Source organism: Ceratotherium simum, chromosome 11 (genome assembly GCF_057802395.1).
Source record: "Ceratotherium simum simum isolate JZ-2026a chromosome 11, ASM5780239v1, whole genome shotgun sequence".
Taxonomy (NCBI): domain Eukaryota; kingdom Metazoa; phylum Chordata; class Mammalia; order Perissodactyla; family Rhinocerotidae; genus Ceratotherium; species Ceratotherium simum.
Window position 1 is genome coordinate 16,586,501 of NC_141910.1, and position 22,118 is coordinate 16,608,618.

Sequence of the window (22,118 nt, forward strand, 5' to 3'; positions counted from 1 at the left end):
AAATACAAAAATCTCTACAGTTGGTTTTTAAAAATTGAATAGCAGTTTCTTTGAAAAGATAGGCAAACAATTAGTTGGTCTAATCAAATTAAATGGGCAAAAACACAAATATACAAAATTGGGAAAGAGAAATGGATATAATCACAAATATAGAGAATATTTTTACACTTATGCGAGAATGCAAAATACTAATGAATTAAAATAAACCACTTACTTTCCAGCACTGTTTTATGTGCTGAGGATACAGTGGTTAATGAGATAAAAGCTCAACCTTCAAATTTTACATTTATTTGATTATTTGATTAACATTTATGTCCTAACCATCCTCCTGCCTACCCCACCTAAGTTAAATCGAAAAATCTATAATTTTTAAAATATGCAAGTCTCATGCCTATTTCTGCTTATCATTTTATCGTTTTTTAGATTCTCTGTGCCTGGCAGAGCTCTTTGCACGTAGTGGAAAAAGCAGGTTGTGATAGGGAGAGTATATTCTTCATTGACTAAAACTATACACACAGGTGCATAGGTAATATATACGGATACTGAAAAGGACAGGAAGGATATTCATGTAACTGTTGTAGGGTTTACTTGTGAATAAGGAAATCAATTGATTTTCTTTCCCTTCTTTCTGCTTTTCTATATTTCCAAATTTTACAAAGTGATTATATATTATCATAACTAGAATAGAGGTTTTGAAAACAATCCTTCACCAAAATGAAAAAAAAGGCTAAGATCAAACTGGAAAAAGAGTTTTCCATTTATGTGACAATGGGTTTTAATTAATGTCATTAACATATAAAGAGCTGAACATCCAATCTAAAGTAGTCACTCAGATGCTTTCTATAACATCTCCCTAGTCCAATTATCTGAACAGCATTCATCACCTTCTGACATTTCACTTGCTGCATTTGTTTTTTTATTGTTATCCTCACTCTGACCCCAAAGTAAGCTCTCTTACAAGGAGAAACCTTGTTTATCTTGTTCTACCGTGTTCCCTGTGCTTAGAAAAGTGCCTAGTACACAGCAGGAGTTCAATATATACTTGTTGCATAAATAAAAGAGGACTTTCAAATGAATTCTTAAAAATGACTGCTCCAACAAAAAAAATGGAAAAAGGATGTGATTTAAAAATGAAAAAATATACATATCTAGTTAAGTACTAGATTATAAACTCTGTAAGGGAAGGAATATATCTACTGTATGTATTATTATATTTCTAGTTCCTAGCATAGTTTTGTCATGTAACAGGTGCTTAAAACAACTAATGAATAAATGAATGAACATGATGTTAAAAATTTTTTTTCATGACACTTGTCAAAGACTAAGGAAGACTTTATTCAAGAGGGCCTACTGCAGTGAGGGTTTTGTAGTAGAGATTAGTAGAGAGATTGAGCTCAAATCCAAATCCAACCAGGATAAGAGGAGATTTATAGCTAAGGAGCAGGGTGGAGGGGTCAGTGGACGGAAAATTACTGAGAGGAAACATCAAGGCTAGGGGGATTCCTGCTAGACAGACTCAACAGAATTCTTGCTGAAGGCAAAGGTGAGAAGATATTGAACATGGGAGATGAGGAATTTGATCAGATATCGAGAGTGATCAGATATCAAGTGTGGGAGAGTTTTTGCTAAGCTGATTCAGCAGGATTCTTGCTAAAACTGGACTAAGTGGGCCAAGGACAGAGCCCACAGTCAAGGTCTAGTCGTAAAGAGGATTCAGAGAAGCCTGGCTCAGGACTGGTCAAAGAGAGAGTCCTTGTCAATGTAAAAGTGTTCAAGCTCACTAACTTAAACAATGATAATGAAAGCAATGAGCATCGTCTCCACCTATCAAAGTGGGATAGATTTCTTTTTAAACTGCACAAACTCAGGGTTGGCAAGGGTATGAGAATACTCAGGATTTAATGTCTTCTTTTAAGACAAAAAGCTCCTTGAGGGCAAGGAGTGTATCTATTTTGTTCATTATAATAAACTTCCTAAGGTGTAGTCCATGGTAGATACTTAATAAATATTTGTTAACTGAATCAGTGAGTGGAGAGCAAATCAGTGTAAGTTTCCTGGAAGATACTTCAGCTCATAACTTTTGACTCAGATATTCCATTTATAAAAAACATAGCCTCAGGAAAAAAAAATCAAAGAAGCACACGTAAAGATATTTGTTATAATCTCATATATATATATAAAACAGCAAAAATTTAAAATAAAACAATAAAATATTCAACAGTAAAGAACTGGTTATTAAGCAGCCATTAAAAATAATGTTTCTGGAGAATATGTAATGAAATGGGAAAATATTAACTGAAAAAACCAGAATGTACCAAATATACAGTGTGATCCAATACGGTAAAAAAGCTTGTATTTATATATGGAAAAAAATGCTAAAAGGAAATTGATCAAAATGTCAATAGGAGTTATCTCTGAGTAATTATTATTCCAAGCTGATTTTTATTTTTTATACTTTCTTTAATGATTACGTAATTACTTTTTAAATGAGAAAATAAAAACAAGAAATGTTCTTTTTAAAGAAGGGAAATGGTTGTTACAAATTCCCTTTTGCTAAACAGTGGTTCTCAAACTTGAATATGTATCAGAACCACCTAGATGGATGGTGAAAAGAGACTGCCGCCCCTGTCTCTCCCTCCTATTTAGTAGGTCTGGGTGGGGCCTGATAATTTCCATTTCTAGTAAGTTCCACTGGGCTAAAAGATGGCAGCATAGGATGGCTACACGGTATAGTGAAAATGACGCGGGTTTTGAGGTCAGTCAGGTTCTGATTCTGGCTCTGCCCTTTGCAGGTTGCGTGTGGCAATAGTTGACACACTTTAATCCCGCTCGGCCTGTTTCCACATTGATAAAATAAAAGTAATGCACACCCCATAAGTGTATTGTGAAGGTTAAACGATATGATTAAATATTCAGCGCAGTGCCTGTTAAGGTCCTTAATTAATGTTGGTCCCCTTCCCTTTGATTTCCTCTAAGGAAGCAGCACACATTTGCCATAACTGGGTTTACTATGACTTGATTTAGACACATGACAGGTCAAACCGTTTCCTCTAAACCTAACAAACCATGCACATCTGTCTGCTACTAGCAAAATCTTCACTTTTCACCCATAAAATTGGGGATAATAGTATAATAGTATTTACTTTGCTATAATAGATAGTAGTATCTACTTTGCAGAGATGCATCCATGATGATTAAACATTGATAATATGTTAAGTTCTTAACACTATAACTGGCATATGCAAGATACATAGTAAATGTCAGTTTCCTTTCCCCTTCCCTTTAATTGGGTATTTATCTATAGTGTCCCCTAGACCCAGTTCAAAAGCTCACCTGGTCTAGAATACCTCAATCAATCTTTTCACCTTAACCAGATTGCTCTCTTCTGTGTCACATTTAATTTGAAGTCAATTATTTGCTTTATTTAAGTACTGGTAAGGACACACTCTATATAAACTATTGTATTGGATGTTCAAGGAGGTAAGTAGAAGACTGTTCTCTGACTTGAGGTACTTGGTTGAGGTGACAATATACATGAAAAGTTGAATACGAATGCAAGGAGGGTGGGACAAACTACACAGAAAGTAAGTGTGGTAGGAGTTCTGAGATTATAGTGGCTGATCTGTGATTAGTGTGCACTCAGGAACTAGAGAAGTACTGAGTTGTAAGAGAGCCCTGGTTTTATGGCTGAGAAAATAGATCCAGAGATCTAAGTGGTCTAGGGTCACAACTATGGAGTGGTAGAGGCTTCCTGTCTCCTGGTCCCATGCTGCTTGTAGCTATAGTTCTAACTATTTTCAAGTCTTTTAATTGGTTTATGTTTTCTTCCTAAGTAGGCACTTTGGTGTAGCCAGGTAAACACTGGTCTCTGAAGCCAAAATGTTTGAGCTTGAGTCCTGGCTTGGCCAGGTACTATCTGTGGGATTTTAGGCAAGTCACTTATCTCTGTGCTTCAGTTCAGTTCTGTGCATCTTTAAAATGAATATGATAATACCTTATTTTATAGGGTTTTTGTGAGGATTAAATAGGTTTATATATGTAAAGCACTAAAAACTGTAGTTTTTTCATTATAATTGCCATTAGTCTCTGAGAAAATGGAAGGCAAGGAGTCTAGTCTTCTAATTATTTTTTTCTTCTTTTTTTAAACTTCCTCTCTCAGATTTTGATAAAGCATCCAGGTGGATGTTCAATAAATACATGTTATCTACCTTAATCCTATCAGATAAAAATAAGTTTTTGTATCTCAGAAGCGAGACTTGGGATTTGGGTAAATTTGGCCAAGTCCAGTACCAGGAAAGTCTAGAAAAGTAAAAACGAGATAGCAACAGATTCTAGGAAGGCAATAGAGCTGTTTCTTTAAAAATGTCAGTCGAGATCAAGAGATGTTGAGAAAGATGGGGGTCAATGACTCTAATTAATTCCAAATGAGCTTTCCCATCTATTTTAGATCTATTCCAAACTTCCTTAGATAAAATCTAGCTTTTTAAGGAAAGTGCAGAGAACATGCCTCCCGTGGGCTTGCTTTGAGGCAATGTTTTAGCAGGTGCTGCATTCCACCCTGGAGGTGGTTGCATGAATTTGTGAACTGAGGTGACAACATTGACTCCCTCCGGAAGAAAAGATGCTGTCTCTACACAGGACGTTTAACTGCAATGAATGGCACTACTCGAATCAAGAAGAAGGAGGAGGAGAAGAAGGAGAAAGAAAAGGAAAAGAGGGAGAAGGAGAAAAAAAGAGGAGGAAGGAGAAGCAGCAGCAACGCTGCTGGCAGCCCAGTCACAGCTCAGTTCAATATTCAGATTAGAGAAAGCAAGAACGTTTTTTTTTTTTCCCGGAGCCCCCTTCTCTACGGTCCTCAAATGTCTGCTGAAAAAATTCTGGGATGAATTACAAGCTAAGAGGGCTGTCGCTGAATTAGGGAGAGTGGGTGGAGGTGAGAAATAACCTATGTTCAGGGGTTAGAAAAATCATGGATTTTTTTTTGGAGGGGGCAGGGATTTGGCACTACCTTGAGCACCATCTATCAGGAAATACAGAGATGGAGAAGGGCACCAACCGGCGTTCCAAATCCTCTGCATTTGGCAGGTGCAAATCACATTGTCCACCCCCACCCTCGGCACTCAGGCGATATCAGGGTAAAATAAGCATCAAGGGGGGAATCTTGAAGCTAAAAAGAAATAACAGAAGGTCAGCCGAGGGTTCTTGTGTGGGAGGGGGTTAGCGAAGGTCAGACCCACCCACAGCATCAGCGAAGGTGGAAGAATTAAGGGTCACCGTCGGTAGACGAGCCCCAAAGTTTGGGATCGGAGCCAAGGGGTCGGGTCTCCTGGTACCCTAGGATCTGCCCTGCACACCACCTTTAAGTTTCTCGGTTTGAATTTGCCCTGCAGATTCCCAGACGAGGCACTGTCTTTTAAGCGTTCTGATAGCGCCTAGCCCAGAGCTGACCGTTGAGCCGGTTCTCAATGACACCTGGGAGCAAAAGTGGCTTTTGAGGTTGGGGACGGAAGGCCACTGGTTTTCTTTATGTTCGGGTGTGGCCCTGTACCAACTGCTAGCAAAATTTTCCCAATCACCCTCTGTCTTCCACCTTCTGCCCAGGTGACATCGGTAAGCGCCGCAGGACCCGCTAGGGGCTAAGCGGTTAAGCCGCGTCCTTCAGGTGTCAGCCTCGATCCGTTCGGAAACCACAACCCCCAGAATTCCTTGTTCAGGGAGGTCAAGCAGCAAATAAGATGGCTCCAGAAGGGTGGAACATGCAGCAGGGTGGAAACCCTAGCTCCTAGCGGTTTCTTTACCGGATGTGTTTAAATAACCGAATCCCCACAGATGCACCACCCCACTAACCATCTTCCAGGCCGCGGAGGCCACCGCCGCCGCCTCGCTCGCTCCTCCAGGGGCATCCTGGGAGTTGTAGTCCAGCCGCTGGGCTGCGCCGAACTACCCTTCCCATAGTGCCCTGCGGGTCGGGTTACATGAACGTTCTTTTCCAAAAGTCTCCGCGCATTGAGACCCCCCCTTTTCCCCGTTCCCCTTCTCTCAGACGATTCCTTCCAATCTGTCGCGACAGAGCAGCGGCTACAGGAGGTCCCCAAGCCCCTGGCCGCGCCGCCCCCAGAGGCACTTCCGGCGGCGGTTCACTTCCTGGTTGGGTGGATGGAGCCGGGCGGGAGCGCGCGCGGGGGAGGGGCGGCGGGTCAGTCTCCGCCGGGCGCTCCGGGGATCAGCTGGCTGGCGGGCGGGTGCCGAACGCGGCCCCGGCTCTCGCTGCAGCGCCGCCTCCTCTCGCGTCGCAGGCCGGCCCGGCGGCCGTGACAATGTTGCGGGGCTGGTAGCTGGGCGCCGGCCGCCGAGCCGTCTCAAGTGGGTGCCGCCGGGATGCTGCCTCGCGGGGCGGCGGGGAGACCGGGGAGGAGGGGGAGGCAGTGCCCGGCTGGGTTGGCGCTGCCTGAGGCGGCCCGAATCCCTCCTTTTTCCGAGCTCCGGGCACGGGATCCCGGGTTCTGGGGCCAGGGACGAGTTTTCAGCCCTAAGGTTTTTCTTGCTAAGAAAATGCATGAAGCGTTTCCCCAGGATGATGGCTTTTGCTTCCCCTTGGACTCAGCAGTTGAATTTAAGTGTGTTACTGATTCATCCTCTCTCTCGTCCTCTGTCATCACAGGTTTAAACTTACACGAATCGCTCTCTTGAGGAGGAGGGGACCGCCGCGCGATTGACACGCATATTCCTATAGGCATCCTCCCTCTGCCCCCACCCCCACGGCCGGATTCGGGTGGCTCCTCTCCGCGCTGAAATCCGAGAAGAAATCCTTGGATCTCTTGTTTTCTTTAAAAAAGAAAAGAAAAGAAAAGAAAAAAAATCTAGAAGCCGTTGGTATTTTGCTTTACTGCTTCCTATTCGCAAGATGAAGAAGTTTTTCGACTCCCGGCGAGAGCAGGGCTGCTCTGGCCTGGGCTCTGGCTCCAGCGGAGGAGGGGGCAGCACCTCGGGCCTGGGCAGTGGCTACATCGGAAGGGTCTTTGGCATTGGGCGACAGCAGGTCACTGTGGACGAGGTGTTGGCGGAAGGTACGGTGGAACTCTTTCAGTGCGCCGTAAATTAAAATCTTGTGCTGATGCAGCAAGACTCTGGTTTCTAGTTGTCCAATGTATGAATGGGTTTTGACCAGTTGACCCTCCCTTCCCCCTTCTCTTGCCCTGTGAATCATTGTCCTTGAGAAATTAAAACTGAGATTTGAAAATGACAGGGCTTATGGGGTTGGGGGTGGTTGCTGGAAATTGTATACCTCGGTGGCCTTTTATTGAAAAAAAACATTGACAAGCCAATTCTTGTTTGCCTCACCGAATTATGAGGATCAGACGAGAAAACGTATGTGTGAAAGTGTAAAGCTTCACATCGAAGGTAGGGTAGTGGGCTTGTCGTCCTTTCCAAACTTGAAATATTGATATGAGGGCTGAAGGGTGGGGTTGGAGGACCTTTTAGAAGAGAGAGGGATTTCTCCTTCTACTCAACTTTCCCACTCCCATGAGCAGGCATTGGAAGGAAGAGAGAATTTTCAGAGAATGGGAATGTGGTTTTCTAAGAGCCAAGGCTCTTGGTAGATTTGACCAGGTTCGTTTCCTGACCCAACTGTAATCAGGTCCCCAGGATGTAGCTAAGATAACAGAAATTACGTGAAATGAATGTGGTTGTTTTGAAGTCAGTCTAGTAGGCCCCTCTTCCTCTTGTTTTAGTTTTTATTATATATTTTTTTTTAGCCAAAAGAATTACTTGAGAGTGGCATTTGATTTTTGCTTTTCCTTTATCGGAGAGGATGTTATTTAGCTCTGCTGTGTAAATTCCCTGTGTGTGTGTTCATCTGTATACCTATTGATATGTAGATATAAATCTTTATCTGCCAGGCTTTTTTGGAAATCTTTGCATGTCTCTTTTGGTAACCTTAACTTCGACCTTCATAATTATGCCAGACTCATACTTTTCACAGCCCATTGCCTGCCTAGTGTGCTTTTATTTTTAATAAAAGCAGCAATTTCCTTTGCATGACGCTATTCAAACTAATTGGATGGGGCCAACCTGCTGTAGGTTGTGTTATCGGCTGAGAGGGGATGGGGGAAGAGGGAGGCCTCTATTACTGCAACGTGGTGGTGGGGGAACAGTTTGTTAGCTGAGGAAGGAGCCTTTTTGCAAGCTAAGGTTGAAGCAAGGGTCCTTCCTGACCTGGGCCTGGGAAGTGCCTGTCATGGTGAGTGTTGCAGGCGGGCGGGTTGGGAGGAGGAAGAATCTGTGTTTGGCTCTCAGCTTGTGTAAGCACTGGAGTCAGCTGGGCCCAGTTTTCTGGGGCTAGGGTTGAAGCCTTTACTTTAAAAACACTGTTTTTAAAAAGATCTGACAGTTAATGTCCTTGTGAAATTGTTGCTCTTTTCCATTCTCAGTACTGTTCTAGCTGGACTTAATCCGGGGCCTGAGTCACTGTCCCTCTGGATCTTTCTTTGTGGGCTTTGGTGCAGGATGGGAGATGCTCCTGTGCCCGCTGCCAGATCCGCACCCTTGAGTCTGATCTGTCTCTTTCATCCCTGTGCCAAAGCCCTTGACTGCAGTGGGATGGAGAAATGGAGAAGGAGTGTGTGAGACAGAAATCAGGAGGAATGAGGGGGTGCAGAGCTCCTGAAGGGCCTCTGCTGACCTTATAGTCCAGGAGCATTTTGTTCAGCTAGGAGATTGTCTCATTATAGATGGTGCTACCCTAGCGGTGCTTCCACTCAGAGTCTGAGTGGTGGGGAAAAGAAAAGGCAAAATTGGTCTTTGTTTTGTCTAGGCTGCCCTTCTCTTCCCCAGAATTCATCCCTGAGAACTGCACATCATGCATTATGATATTTTTAAGTGGAACTTAGGGCTTGCTGCTCTGCATTCATTCATTTATTTGTTCATTCAACAAACAGTTATGGAGTGTCCATGAATTGCCAGGCACTGTGCTAGGCTCTGGGGATATTATACAAAACTAGATGTTGGAGTTTCCAAACTGCTTTGAGAGATGGAAAACAGCCAGTTAGAATAGAGTGATATGTGCTGTTATGGACATAAGCTTAGGGTGCAATGGCCCCAAATTTTAGAGAACCAAGAATCTGCAGGAAGTGACTGACTGAAGAATGAGTAAGAGTTATCCTGGTGTGGTGACAGCTTAGACAGAGCAAGAGAGAGCAAGTCTTATGGAAAACTGGGTCTGGCAATGTTCTTCTCTTTATGTTCTTTGACTGTAATTGAGTTTGAATTTGTGGCTCTTAGAAGTATGTAGCTATATGGGAGCCAGTATACAAAGTATTTATGTAGCACCTATGAAGTCCAAAGGCACTACTAGGTTCTGAGAGACTATAGGGAGGTCTAAAGTGTGATGTCTGCCTTTAAGGAGCTGGCAGTAAATTTGGGAAGATGAGGCAAACATTCACATATATAGTAGCATGGTTACTAGCAGTTTCTGTAGAGTCAGGCAGATCCAGGTTCAAAATCTGGACCTGTTCTTCACTAGCTGTGAAACCTTGGATAAGACATTTTAAACCTCACTTGAATCTCTGTTTCCCTGTGGCAATGGTTCTCAAAGTGTGGAGCCTGAATCAGGAGCATCAGTATCACCTGGGAGCTTGTTAGAAATGCAAATTCTCAGGCTTCACTCGGTAAACCATGAGTGTAGGGCTTTACCAAGTTCCTGGAGAGATTCTGATGCAAGCTAAAGTTTGAGAACCACTGTCCTATGGAGTGGTCTTGAAGATTAAATGAGGCAATGTATATAAATTATTTAACATTTTTCAGGTGTTCAGTAAATGGTAGCCATTATTTACCAGCAACTTCACATCATCTATGTATATATAGTTAAGGAGGGGTGTTTTAGGGGGCAATGTGAATGCTAGTTTGGCTGCAGCAATCCCTTTCCCCCATTGTGAGTGGACAGAGCCTGATGTTCTTTGCCGGGTCCTCGCCAGCTCCTTAAAGGGTCAACTGATGTTCTTGGTAGCCGTGCTCCTTCCTGGACCCTCCTCTCTTTGAGTCCCCCTGTGCTGACCTAGCCACCAGTCCCAGCCAGAGTTGTCTAAGGATGATGAGAGTTGTGCATGAAGTGCCCAGGGCAGTGGCCAGGCAGTTCAGAGAGGGGTGGTGTAGTGGGCTTCAAACACAGACCCTGTTACTGCCACATCCCACTGATCATCCCTTTTTCTCTAATGTGGGTATTGGTCTATGCATTATAGTGAGGAATTGCAAGAACCCAAGGAGGAAGTGCTAGAGTAAGGCAGGAGAATGCCTGGGCTGCCATCTCTCCATCAGCAGCATCGGCCCTGCTTGCCTAGTTTCACTAACTGGTCCAGCAGGGGGCTTGTTTGTCTGGGGGAAGTGAAGGCTCTAAGTCGTGAATTCAGAGGGTTACGGCTATCTCTAGATTGGGTGTAGGGGAGGATACCTTCTCTCTAGCTTCCTCAGTGAAGATGCCATGATGAGATGGTAAATCATGTCTGAGGTAATGGGCATGTGATGTCAAAGGAAGATTTGGTTTAATCTTCCAGAATGAACTCAATAGGAAAATTGGAGCAATGCTCAAAGAAAGACTAAGAAGCTGTGCTTTTATCATACCTCCTTAGCTGTGAAGCCTTACATCTACACTTTAAACAATAAATAAATGTTGGTTGAATACCTGCTGTGTCCAAGACAACATTCCAGAACTGCATTGGTTCTGTATAAGGTGGACGAGGTGGCCCTTCAGAACAGTTTTCTCACCTACACTAAAGGAATCCAGGTCTAGGGCTAATGAGAACTACTGAATAAGTCCCCATATCAGTAAACTTTGACAATTTCTCTTACCTACAGTGTAAGGTAGTGAGGCTTAAAAATGTGTGTGAAACCACCTAAAAAAACCAACCCTTGCTCTATCATGGCCTGAAGTGGAAATCTCTAATTTACTTATTTATTTTATGTATTGTTTATCTTACCTACACGGAAATGTAAGCTTTATAAGGGAACAGATATCTATGATTGATTTATTCACTGAGGTACCCCAACCCCCTAAATAGTTTCTGGGACATGGCAAATGTTAAAATGTATTTGTTGAATGGATGAATAAATAAATAAGGCAATATCAAAAAAAAAAACACAAACAAACATATATATATATGGCATACAATTATAACGTTCTGGTGGTGTCAATATGATGCATGCATATATTCATTTAGTGAAAGTTTTGTTAGTGCTTTCTTTGTGGCAGGTACTGTATGAGGTTCCAGAGCTACTAAGATGAATGGTACTTGGGCTCGGCTCCTAAGGAGCTCGTAGACCAACAAACCCTAAGATAAGTGTCCAGCACTTAGCATGGCCGTTGGTGTATAGTAGGTGGTAAAAAGATATTATGAGATGATAAAGAGAAAGGGCCTGGGGGTGAGGTTTACAGATGGAGTGTGATTTGAACAATAATGGAAATTGCCCAGCAGATGTTCCAGATGGGGGTTACCCAAGGCCTTCCAAGCACAGAGAATAGCATATGCAAAAGTGTGGAGTGGTGAAACAGAAAGATGAGTTCCAGGAATACTGACTAGTCTAGTGTTATCATTTTGGTTAGTACAAGTTTACCTTGCAGAATCAAGGAGAGAAAGACATGGAATAGTAGAAGGAAATTCTTTTACATTTGCTCCCTGGTTGTGCTTGCTGCTTACTTTCTTCAGTGGCCCTGGGCCTTTTGAGTAACTATGGAATAGCTATCCAGTATGCACTGCTCCCTCTATGCCGCAGCCCTGTGCTAATCATGGGGCAAGATAGTGGCTGGTGTCTGCAGAAGGAGTGATCCTGAAGGTTTGAAGAGGAGCAAGAAGCTTGAGGGAGAAGCAGGTGGGGGAGTGAGATGACCAGTGTTAGAAAGGAGTGGACAGGGGAGATAATGAGGATGTTTGACCAGAGCGGAAGGTGTGTTGGAGAGAAAAGAAAAGGAAGTAAGGTTATGGAGAGCTTTAGTGGCAGGCGGGGAGGGTTAGTTATAAGCACCTGAGGTCTTCTCTTGACGCAAACACCAATTTGATTCCTCCCACTTCAGATGTCTTTGCCTGCTGAGAAGTCTGGTTTTTTAGTGGCAACTGCAGATTTTCAGGGGGTGGTTTGTGAATGGTGTCTTCTTCCTGGCTTCAGGCATGATGACGGTTATAGCTTTGCTAAATATAGCCAAATCTAGAATTCAGAAATGAAATCCAGAATAAGCAATTGCATGGTCAAAGCCTTTCCTTTAGTCTTTCTAACAAAGTCATGCTCGTTTAATGAGAGATGATGAAGAGGGAGAAACAGTTTCACATGCATTTTGAGTGGGAGGGATGGGGGGAGGCATATACTTGTACCTCAATAGCTAAAACTGCATCTAGAGTACACAGGAAAAGCTTGATAAATATTAATAAAGTACACATGAAAAAATATTACTTCATCAGAGCAGTCATTTTAACTTGCAGTATTTGAAAGTTGACGTTTCAGAAAGGGGACTAACACCATCGTCTACCTTCATCTTGTACTCTTCGAAGAATAAATGCTTTCTGAGCCTGCTTAAGAAATAACTGACATCTGCATTTGAAAGAGCCAAACAATGGTAATAATAGAAAGGGTATTATCTAGTGAAGTAGCATCTAGCACTGTGAGGCAGCAAAGAGTAGCCTTCAGTCTGCTTTTCTGAAGCCATCTTTTGGTATGGTGGAAGGAGCCCTGCAGTATAAATTGGGAGATTGAGGTTTGTTGGTTCATTCATTGCTATATGCAGTAACCGTTACTGAGAACTCACTATGTTCTGGACATCATGCAGTGATAAATAAGACATGGCTCTGCCTCGAGGAACTCACAATCATAGAACTTAAGGCACATGAGCAAACAGCACCAAGCACTCTGTGATGGAGGGATGTAAAAGGGCTAGGGGAACAGTCACGGGGGAGCAATTAATTTGTAGGGTGAAGGGTAGTCAGGGAAAGCTAAAGAAAGGGGATATTTGAGGTATGTCTTCAAAAATAAGAATTTATGGGGACCAGCCCCGTGTCCTAGTGGTTAAGTTCAGCATGCTCTGCTTCAGCAGCCTGGGTTTGGTTTTGGGGCAAGGACCTACACCACTCATCGGTGGCCATGCTGTGGCAGCGACCCACATACAAAATAGAGGAAGATTGGCACAGATGTTAGCTCAGGGTGAATCTTCCCCAGCAAAAAAAAAAAAGAATTTATTACTAGATGGACAAGGTTGAGAGAATATTCTAGGCAGAGAGTATAACATGGCCAAAGACACAAAAGCAGGAAAGTACCGTGCCTGCTGGGAGCTGCATGTTTTGTGATAGCAGTAATCTATTAGTGGTTCAGGGCTGTGCTGTCTAATAAAGTAGCCATTAGCCACGTATGGCTGTTTAAATTTAAATCATCTAAAATAAAATAAAAATTTAATTCTTCAGATGCACTAGCCACATTTCAGTTGCTTAATAGCCACATGTGGCTAGTGCCTACAGTTTTGGACAGCACAGATAGAGAACATTTCATCATCGCAGAAAGTTCTGTTGGGCGGTGTTGGTTTAGAGCAATAGTCTCTAAACTTTTTGGATAGATAAGCACTATCAGTTAAAAAAAACATGCAATTCCTTCACATATCTATGCTTGCTTATTTATAAGTTATATTTGTGTCCTGCTATCATTAGCTAATATCTAAAGGCACAGCTTATACTTAAAATGAAGTTCGTCATTTAGTTAGTGGATGCAAGTCTGTATTTTAAATAATCTCAATAAGGTTTTGGTAACTGTCTTGTCACATCTTATTGGATTGTGATTGTTTCTACATTGTAATGTGACTAATGAAGAGTATACCAGGAAGAGAGTGAGGCTTTCCCATTCTCCTGTTCATCTATGTTTGTGTTATCTTTCATCCAAGGTTTCTTTGCAGGAATCTTTTTAAGCCCCTTGTTTATTTTATGAGGGTTAATTCATTTTAAACAAATGTAATCAGTAAATCCACTTAACCAAGCACATGAACTGCAGTACATCTCAGTACATCTCAGCCTGTGCAATGGAGCTTCCAGTCTTCCCTCAGGATTCCATCAGATTTGTATGAGACACGTGACTGACATATGGACTGAATGGGAGCACTAGTGTTGGGCCGTATATGAAATATTAATGAAGATAAAATCTTATTTTTTAAGATGAAAATTAATATAAATAGAGAGTCTCATATTTTCATATTTTCTTTCTATTTCTCTGGATTGTTTTGTGTACCTGTGTTTGGAGACCATGGGTCTAGAGCAGTGGTTCTTAACCAGGGGTGATTATTCCCAGGTGACTTTCAGCAGTGTCTGGAGACATTGGTGGTTGTCACAAGGAGGGGGGTAATACTGGCATCTAGTGGGTATAGGCCAGTGATACTGCTAAACGTCCTACAGTGCACACAACAGCCCCCCCAACAAAGAATTACCCAGTCCACAATGTCAGTAGTGCCAAGGTGGCACAACATGATATGTTGACCAAAATGGAGAGAGAGAGAGGAGTCAGGGATGGCTCAGAAGGGTCTAATTTGTGTGACTTCAAGCAAATCACTTAATTTTAAAATTCATTTTCTCAGAATCAATGAGCCAGCAATCTTTCTTAACCTATTATGGTTAAAAATCTTTGTCATTTTCTGTATAAAATAGCTACTTCCAGAAATAAACCAGTAAACCAAAGGAGATAGAGTGGCAAGTCTTTGTAGGCTCTGGTGAGGGGAGTTGTAACAGTACTCTACCACTGACTAAATATAGATTATGAGCTTTAAAAAATTCTCTCCATATTCCCATATCTGAGCAACCCCAAAATGTTTTGGAAGCATTTTCTGACTTGAATTGCTCATAGGGAGGTTCAGTTGGGAAGGGTTATTAAAGATCAGAATGTTATGAGAGAAGATATTGATAGTCTTTTGTACAAGGAAGAATTTTCAGGAAGAGTCTGGTGCTTACAGCTAGGTGTCTTCGGTTCAAGTTCTTTCATTATTTGTCAGTTTGGCTTTGGGGAAGTTGTTTAACCAATATGAGCCACTGCTTCATCATGTATAGTAAATGACCTTGCTACCTCTGTAGGGGTCTTGTGATCATAAAACGAGAGGATGTAGGTTTACTATACAGTGCTTAAAAGACAGCTTGCCCTGCCAGCCAGGAGTAGAAAGCTTTACTGAGCATCTAGGACATTGTCAGCTCTGTCTGAGTTGCTACGGCAAATAGGGAAGTAATGGAAGATTTGGCTTCTGTCCTCCTAGTTGACATGATGTGAACAACATACAAGAAACAAGTGCATCCTACAAGACAACAACTATTGAAATGCTGGGGTGTGTGGTGTAGTCTCTAAATTCTGGAGGAGTTGAGGGGAAGGAGGTCAGTGAGGACCGAAATAGTTAGGAAAGATTTCGTGAAGATGGATTGTTCTTTTTTTTTTTTTTTTTGTGAGGAAGACCAGCCCTGACCTAACATCTGATGCCAATCCTCCTCTTTTTTTTTTTTTTTTTGCTGAGGAAGCTTGGTCCTGGGCTAACATCCATGGCCATCTTCCTCTACTGTATGTGGGATGCCACCACAGCACGGCATAACAGGCAGTGCGTTGGTGTGCGCCTGGGATCCGAACTGGTGAACTCCGGGCCGCTGTAGCGGAACACGCGTGCTTAACCGCTTGCACCACCGGGCCGGCCCCAAGATGGATTGTTCTTAACTGTGAGTCTTTTGTCTGGAACCCCTTCTTCGAGGAACCTTATTTTAGGGAACATATCTAGTTCAGCACGTTTGCATATGTTATATTCTTAGTAAAGTTGAAGTAGGTATTGCAACATTTTTGGTCTCTTTTTGAGGAACAAAATTGCCTACATAAATAAATCGTTATGTTCTCTGTTTATACCCAAAGCAAAAAAGCCTTTTGTTCTATGTGATTTTGAATCACTCAGGAATAATGAATATTAGCACCTTAAGACAATACTGGCTGCAGCATTTTGTGCCTAATTTCTCCCTCCATGATTATCATTATTATTAGTCTGTTATCTTTATTATTCTTTAGTCTATTATGTATACTTTAAACAATCTCGGTTTTTCTACTGAGTTATGGACAATTGTTAGGAAAGAGGAGTCCTTCCGATGAGTGAGACTTCCACCTTGGCAGAGAGCGAGTTCCTCAAATCGGCACAAAGTTGAAAGAGTAAAAATCTGGAGTTTCATTTGAGGTCTGCCGTGAGTGAATCAGCTTGAGCTGGTCAGTTTTCTCCTCGGGTTCTGAGTTAACCTTGGCAGGCAACAGGTGGCAATGTCACTTGAAGCTTTGTTATTTATGGTTTCTGAAGAGCCGAGATTATTGGATGAAAGAGTTTATAGCATCCCTATATTATTATAATAGAAGGCCAAGCCTAGCATTGATGTTAGATTATCATTTGTAATTATAATGATCTTAAATAATGGTGCCTTTCATCTAGGACTTGACTACTGGAGAAAGCTCTATAATGCCATGTCATTTGTTCGGTGCCTGTTTTTAAGGACGCTTCCATCTATTGTGCTGGGACCTTTAGGGTGAGAGAAAGATTTTTGTCCCCCTGGTACTGAGCATGAATTTGAGAACAAAATGGAGACTTTATTACCGTTCGGGGACCAGAAGAAACAAGATGACTCAGGCCTCATCAGTTGGGTCCTTCCTGGAAGATTGGGGCCTGAGCAGCATTTACAGAGATGGCAAGTCTCCTGCTAGTACCCTTGACTCATCATTTTCCCTGGTCAATAAATCCTTTTTTTTTTTTTGTAAGGCAGATCAGCCCTGAGCTAACATCCGTGCTAATCCTCCTCTTTTTGCTGAGGAAGACTGGCTCTGAGCTAACATCTATTGCCAATCCTCCTCTTTTTTTTTCCCCCAAAGCCCCAGTAGATAGTTGTATGTCATAGTTGCACATCCTTATAGTTGCTGCATGTGGGACGCGGCCTCAGCATGGCCGGAGAAGCGGTGCGTCGGTGCGCGCCCGGGATCCGAACCCGGGCCGCCAGTCGCAGAGCACGCGCACTTAACCGCTAAGCCACGGGGCCGGCCCCAATAAATCTTATTTCATTCAGGAAGTGCTGATTATCTTACATGTTTGTTAGACTTGTTTAATTTCCCCAGCGAGTGGTCTAGCCCTGTTCCTCAGGCCTTTGTCCTCTACTATTTTTAGAAGCCTGGGAATCTTGGTGGTGGGAGATGGGCAATGTTGGAAGAAATAATTCCATCTGGCCTTTTGGCGATGGAAAAATCTTGGTTTGACCAGAAGGTGTAACTCAGTAATGACTGGGGAAAACCTGATACCCAGTATTGTCTTTCTTCCCCTGTCCTCCTGGAATAAAGGGAGGACTGTGGTGCTCTCCTTAGGAGAAGACTTTCTCAAGGTTAGCACCATGTGTGGTAGTTTAAAAGCATGGGAATTGGAGATAGGTAGCCCTTGGCTTGAATCCTGGACCTGTCCTTGTGATACTGGGCAACTTACTAAGATCCAGGCTTCTCATTTATAAAATGTGGATAATACCGTGGGTGGTTGTAAGGATTAGATGAAATATGCAAAGCACTTAGCATAGTGCCTGGCATATAGTTAGCAATCTGTAACTCTTAATATTATGGTAACTCTTAATATTTGGGTACATGAATTTTATTTTTATCAGGCAGTATTTGTTTTGCTTTGTGTTTAAGTGTATAACCTGGTGGAGCTAGAGTCTTGTAGAGAGAGATATCCCCAGGATGCAGAATAAGGAGAAGAGAGAGAATCTCAGATAAATATTGTGGTTTGATTTTTTTTTTTTCCCTGCTTAAAAGCCATCTGTGTGTTAGGAACATTTCTCCAGCCTGTCAAGTTGCTATTAGTATGGTGGGCCTCTCTGCCCCTGAGGAACGCCTGACCCCAGCTGCCTATCCAACTTCAAATTCTTGTGCTCTAACAGGTCTTCTGCTTCATTCAGGCCTCCTTATCTCCACGGACCATGCATTTAGTTCTTTCCAATGCTTTACTCATAGTGTTCCATGCATCTGGGATACCCTCTCCTTCCCCACCCACCTACCTTAATCCCACCTACCCTTTGTCCCACCTAACCTCAGTACTCGCCACAACTGCCCAAGTGATCCATTTCTCCTCTTGTCCTCTGGATGCCTGTCATTCTTGCTGGCTGTGTTGACTGTTAGGGCCCATAATCTCAAAGTTTTATTTTGCTATTTATGTATTTCATTTGTATCTACTTCCTAGTTTTTAGGGGGCAGGGTATAAACCTTAGGTTTACTTTGTATCCAATTCAGGACTCTTAAATTTGAACAATGCAACAGTGGCTACTGGAGAATAAATTAACTGAATGAATAATACGATAAATAAGTACTAATTCAAATTCACTGGGACAGTATTAGAGACCAGACAGATTTGAGATATACAAACCTCTCATCCCTATTCCAATAATTGTAAGAAATCTATGTTTGGGACCTTATTACAATGATGAGAACTATCAAATCTTCTAGGTTTTCAGTGAAGTTGAAAAATAACAAAATTCAAAGCAAAGTAGAACACTTTCCAGAAAATCATGTAAATCTCTCTTTAATGATTAGATTCAATTTTGGGTACCTAATAATAGCAATCTCAAAAGTAGAGATATAAGGTATAATAAGTATCTTAACTATATAAAGGAACTCAAACTATTTAAATGCTATAATATGAAGATGGAGAAGATTAGATCAAGTATCAAAAACTCAGATATTACTAAAATTTATCTTTAAGCAAGGCATGCATTAATTTTCTAGCTGGTGGTGGTTGTTGGCCTGCAGTAAATTAGGACAGTGATTCTCAACCTATATTGGGGGTAGTGAGCATGGACGCAGGGGATGGATAGGAAGGGAATATATAATTTGAAAAAGCACAGACTAACCCCAGGTCCAGTCAGGAAAGGAGGGAACCTCAGAGAGGATGGGGAGTGGTGGTATACCCTTTTCAGAGGCATGTTGTAGACTTAAGAGGTTGAGGTGGGGAGAGGGCATGAGACTGTTATGGTTATCAAAGAGGATATGGTTTTTGAAAGGTTCATAAATATGGCACTAGCGGCTCAGTTATAAGTTCAGAGGCATCACTAGAGAGGTGGTGCCTAGAACTGATCACTGTATGTAGCTCTTAGAACAGAGATGGGCTCTTATTTCACCCTGTTCTTGCTACCTTCAGAGACGAGAAGTGAAAGAGGGATCATCAGTAAATCTTGCCTGGTGGTTTGCCTTTGTGAGCTCTGTGACCTTGTTGAAAGGTCAGCCCTCGGTTGCTCTCTGACCAATGATGAGAATTCACTTGAAAAAGTTACTTTTAGATAATATAGACTTTCCCAGAAGATGAAGTATTTCTTTCTCTTTTAAAATCATAGTGTTAGAATATTAATAACATAAAATAGGTTATTTAAGTAGCTGTCTACTTAGCAATTTTGGAGTGATTTTTAAGGTGATCTGATGGAATAATGTACAAGTGTATATAGTCAAGTTCTGGTTCTAGAGTTAGTTCATAGACTATGAACAAACAACTGTATGAGGTAAGGGCAGTAGGTCATCTGGTCTCCTTCTCAATGATCTTGGACACATGACTTCCCTTCTCTGAGCATGTCTTTCCTTATATAAATAAGGGTGGAGTTGATGAGGCTGAAGTGTTAGACTTGTGTAGCTGGGATTACGACAACATTCCTGAGATGTGTTGTTAACCTTGGCCTATGTATGAGCCATACTGGGAGGTGTCCTTCTTAATGGAGGTGAAAGATTTCATTCCTTTTCTACTCACTATTTTCCCTGTCTTTCCTTTAAACTAGAAACATCGGTGTTAATAATTAAATATTGGAGATGAGAGGAAGCTTGGATGAATCTTGGGCTTCTGGCTTAAGTGACTGGGTAGAGGATGGTGTTAATAAAAAGAAGAAAGAACAGTGTACAAGGGAAAGAGAATGCCTTTAGTTTGGGACTTTTTAGCATGAAGCACCAATGAAAATCCAAGTGTGGATATAGTTCAGGACACACTGTCTTATAACCACATGATATGGATGAAAACTGAAATCGAGGGAGATCTCACAAGGAGACTGGAAGAAGAGAGAAGTAGGCTGTGGGTAGATTCCTTGGGAGAATTAGTGTGTAAGGGTCAGGTAGAGGAAGAGGAGCACACCTGGAATAAAATCCACACTCCTCACTCTGACCTGCAAACCCCTACAAGAGCTTGTATCTCTCTTCACCTCAACCAGTGTGCTTTTTAGCCATAGTGATTTCTCTTAATCTTTTTTGAGCATTTATCATTGTTTCCTCTTAATGTCTTAGGCTTGGCTGGTCCCTTTCCCTGGAATGTTCTTCCTCCTGATCTTTCCATGGCTGGCTTCTTCTTGCCATTCAGATCTCAGTTAAATCTCACCTCAGAGAGGCCTTCCTTGACTATCCAATATAAGGAACCCATCCTATTTTATCTTGCCAGGTTGCGTGTATCAACTGATTTTCTTGCTTATTGTTTATCTCTAGAATTTCACCTCCATGAAAGCAGAGACCTTGGCTGACTTGCTCATTGCTGTATCCCCAGTGCCTAGTGTAGTGCCTGGCACATCTGAGGAGCTCAGTGAAAACCAGTTGAATGAATGAGTGAGCACATGAAGGAGGCAGAAGGAATGATCGAAATATAGATGTATAATCAGGAGAGAGTGAGTGATGAAAATCAATACAAAGTAGATTTAAAAGAAGAAAAGTAGATACTTTGGGGTGTTAGAAATCAGAAGGGTCACAATAAGAATGGAAGAATGTTTATTGGATTTGGAAATATGGAGATCATTCATGAGCTTTATTAGAGCAGTTTAAGTGGAGCAATGGAGTGAAGTTCAGGTGAGAGTGAAATGAGTGAATGGCAAGTGAAGTGGATGCTGAGTCAGGGAAGAATTTATTATTGTTTTCAATGGCGGAAGAGTCTTGAGCACATGAAGCAGAGAAGTGGTCAATAGAGGAAGAGGTTGGAAATACAGTACAGGGGGATTATTGATGGAATAGGGCTGAAGAGGTGATGGCAGGTCATGAACTCAGTTCATGATGGAGTCATGAACTCAGGTGGAGGAGCTGACTTTGGACAGGAGAAAGGGCCCTTCATTCACTGACCTGGAAGGAAGAGGAGAAAGAACCCGTACAGAGGAGAAGAAATGGGTGAGGTTTGACAAGTTGAGGATGTTCTTGCCTTATGGCTTCTGTTTTCTATTGAATGCTGCAGGATGGCAGTTGAATTGGGGGTTTAAAGAGAGTAGGGAAAGGGAGCCAGCCTGGTAGCGTAGTGGTTAAGTTTGCACGCTGTACTTCACTAGAGGTGGCCCGGGGTTCACAGGTTTGGATCCCGGTTGTGGACCTACACACCACTAATCAAGCCATGCTGTGGTGGCATCCCGTATACAAAATAGAGGAAGATTGGCACAGATGTTAGCTCAGGGACAATCTTCCTCAAGCAAAGAGAGGAAGGTTGGCAACAGATGTTAGCTCAGGGCCAATCTTCTTCACCAAAAAAAAAAAAAAGAGCGAGAGAGACAGTAGGGAAGGATGTGGAGGAGTTCCTTAGGTTTAAGGAGAGAAGGACTGACAAAGGATAAGTAGAAGTATGGCCTGGTCATCATGGAGAACCCATTCAAGATGACTCATTGTGGGAAGATAGGTTTTCCTGACCCCTGAGGGTTTATCAATTTTGAAAAATGTACTATTTTGGATAGGACTTTTTCTGAAATACATTATGTATTTCCTGTCTTCTAGATTATATGCCACAGAGGCAGCATAATATGGGTGGAAAGTACTCCTGCTCTGAACTGTCTGGTGACCACCATGCCTTGTACTCTGGACAAATTGCTTCCCAACTCTGTCCATCAGGTTCCTTGTCTGTAAAATGAGGACTAGATGGTGAAGTTGCTTTCCAACTCTAACATCTTACTGTTCTTTTATTTCTCAAATACATTGTTATTAAAATGTTCTTGTTTTATTATAGATCTATTAGGATCTTGGCTTGATATGGGTAAGACAGTTTGCTCCTGAATAAAATGGCCCTGCTATGCTTTTTGAATTTCCTGTTTGTGCCTTATAGTGTTTTCTGTCACTTCTTGCTGCTATCTGTGTGC

The 22,118-nt window shown here is 42.2% G+C and overlaps 1 protein-coding gene across 12 annotated transcripts in view; it reads left to right on the forward strand.

Annotated features, from left to right (window-relative positions):
* Window positions 1–6,221: 6,221 nt before the first annotated feature.
* AAK1 (AP2 associated kinase 1) overlaps window positions 6,222–22,118 on the forward strand; it is a 167,191-nt gene continuing 151,294 nt past the window's right edge. For 11 of the 12 annotated variants that reach the window (XM_014791449.2, XM_087436626.1, XM_087436629.1 and 8 more), the window contains exons 1-2: window positions 6,222–6,363; window positions 6,662–7,067. In XM_014791449.2, the coding sequence (XP_014646935.1) occupies window positions 6,905–7,067 (163 nt within the window). In that variant the 5' untranslated portion in view covers window positions 6,222–6,363; window positions 6,662–6,904. Of the gene's footprint in view, window positions 6,364–6,477; window positions 7,068–22,118 lie in introns of those variants that run through there. The other variant, XM_087436627.1, reaches the window with a different exon arrangement.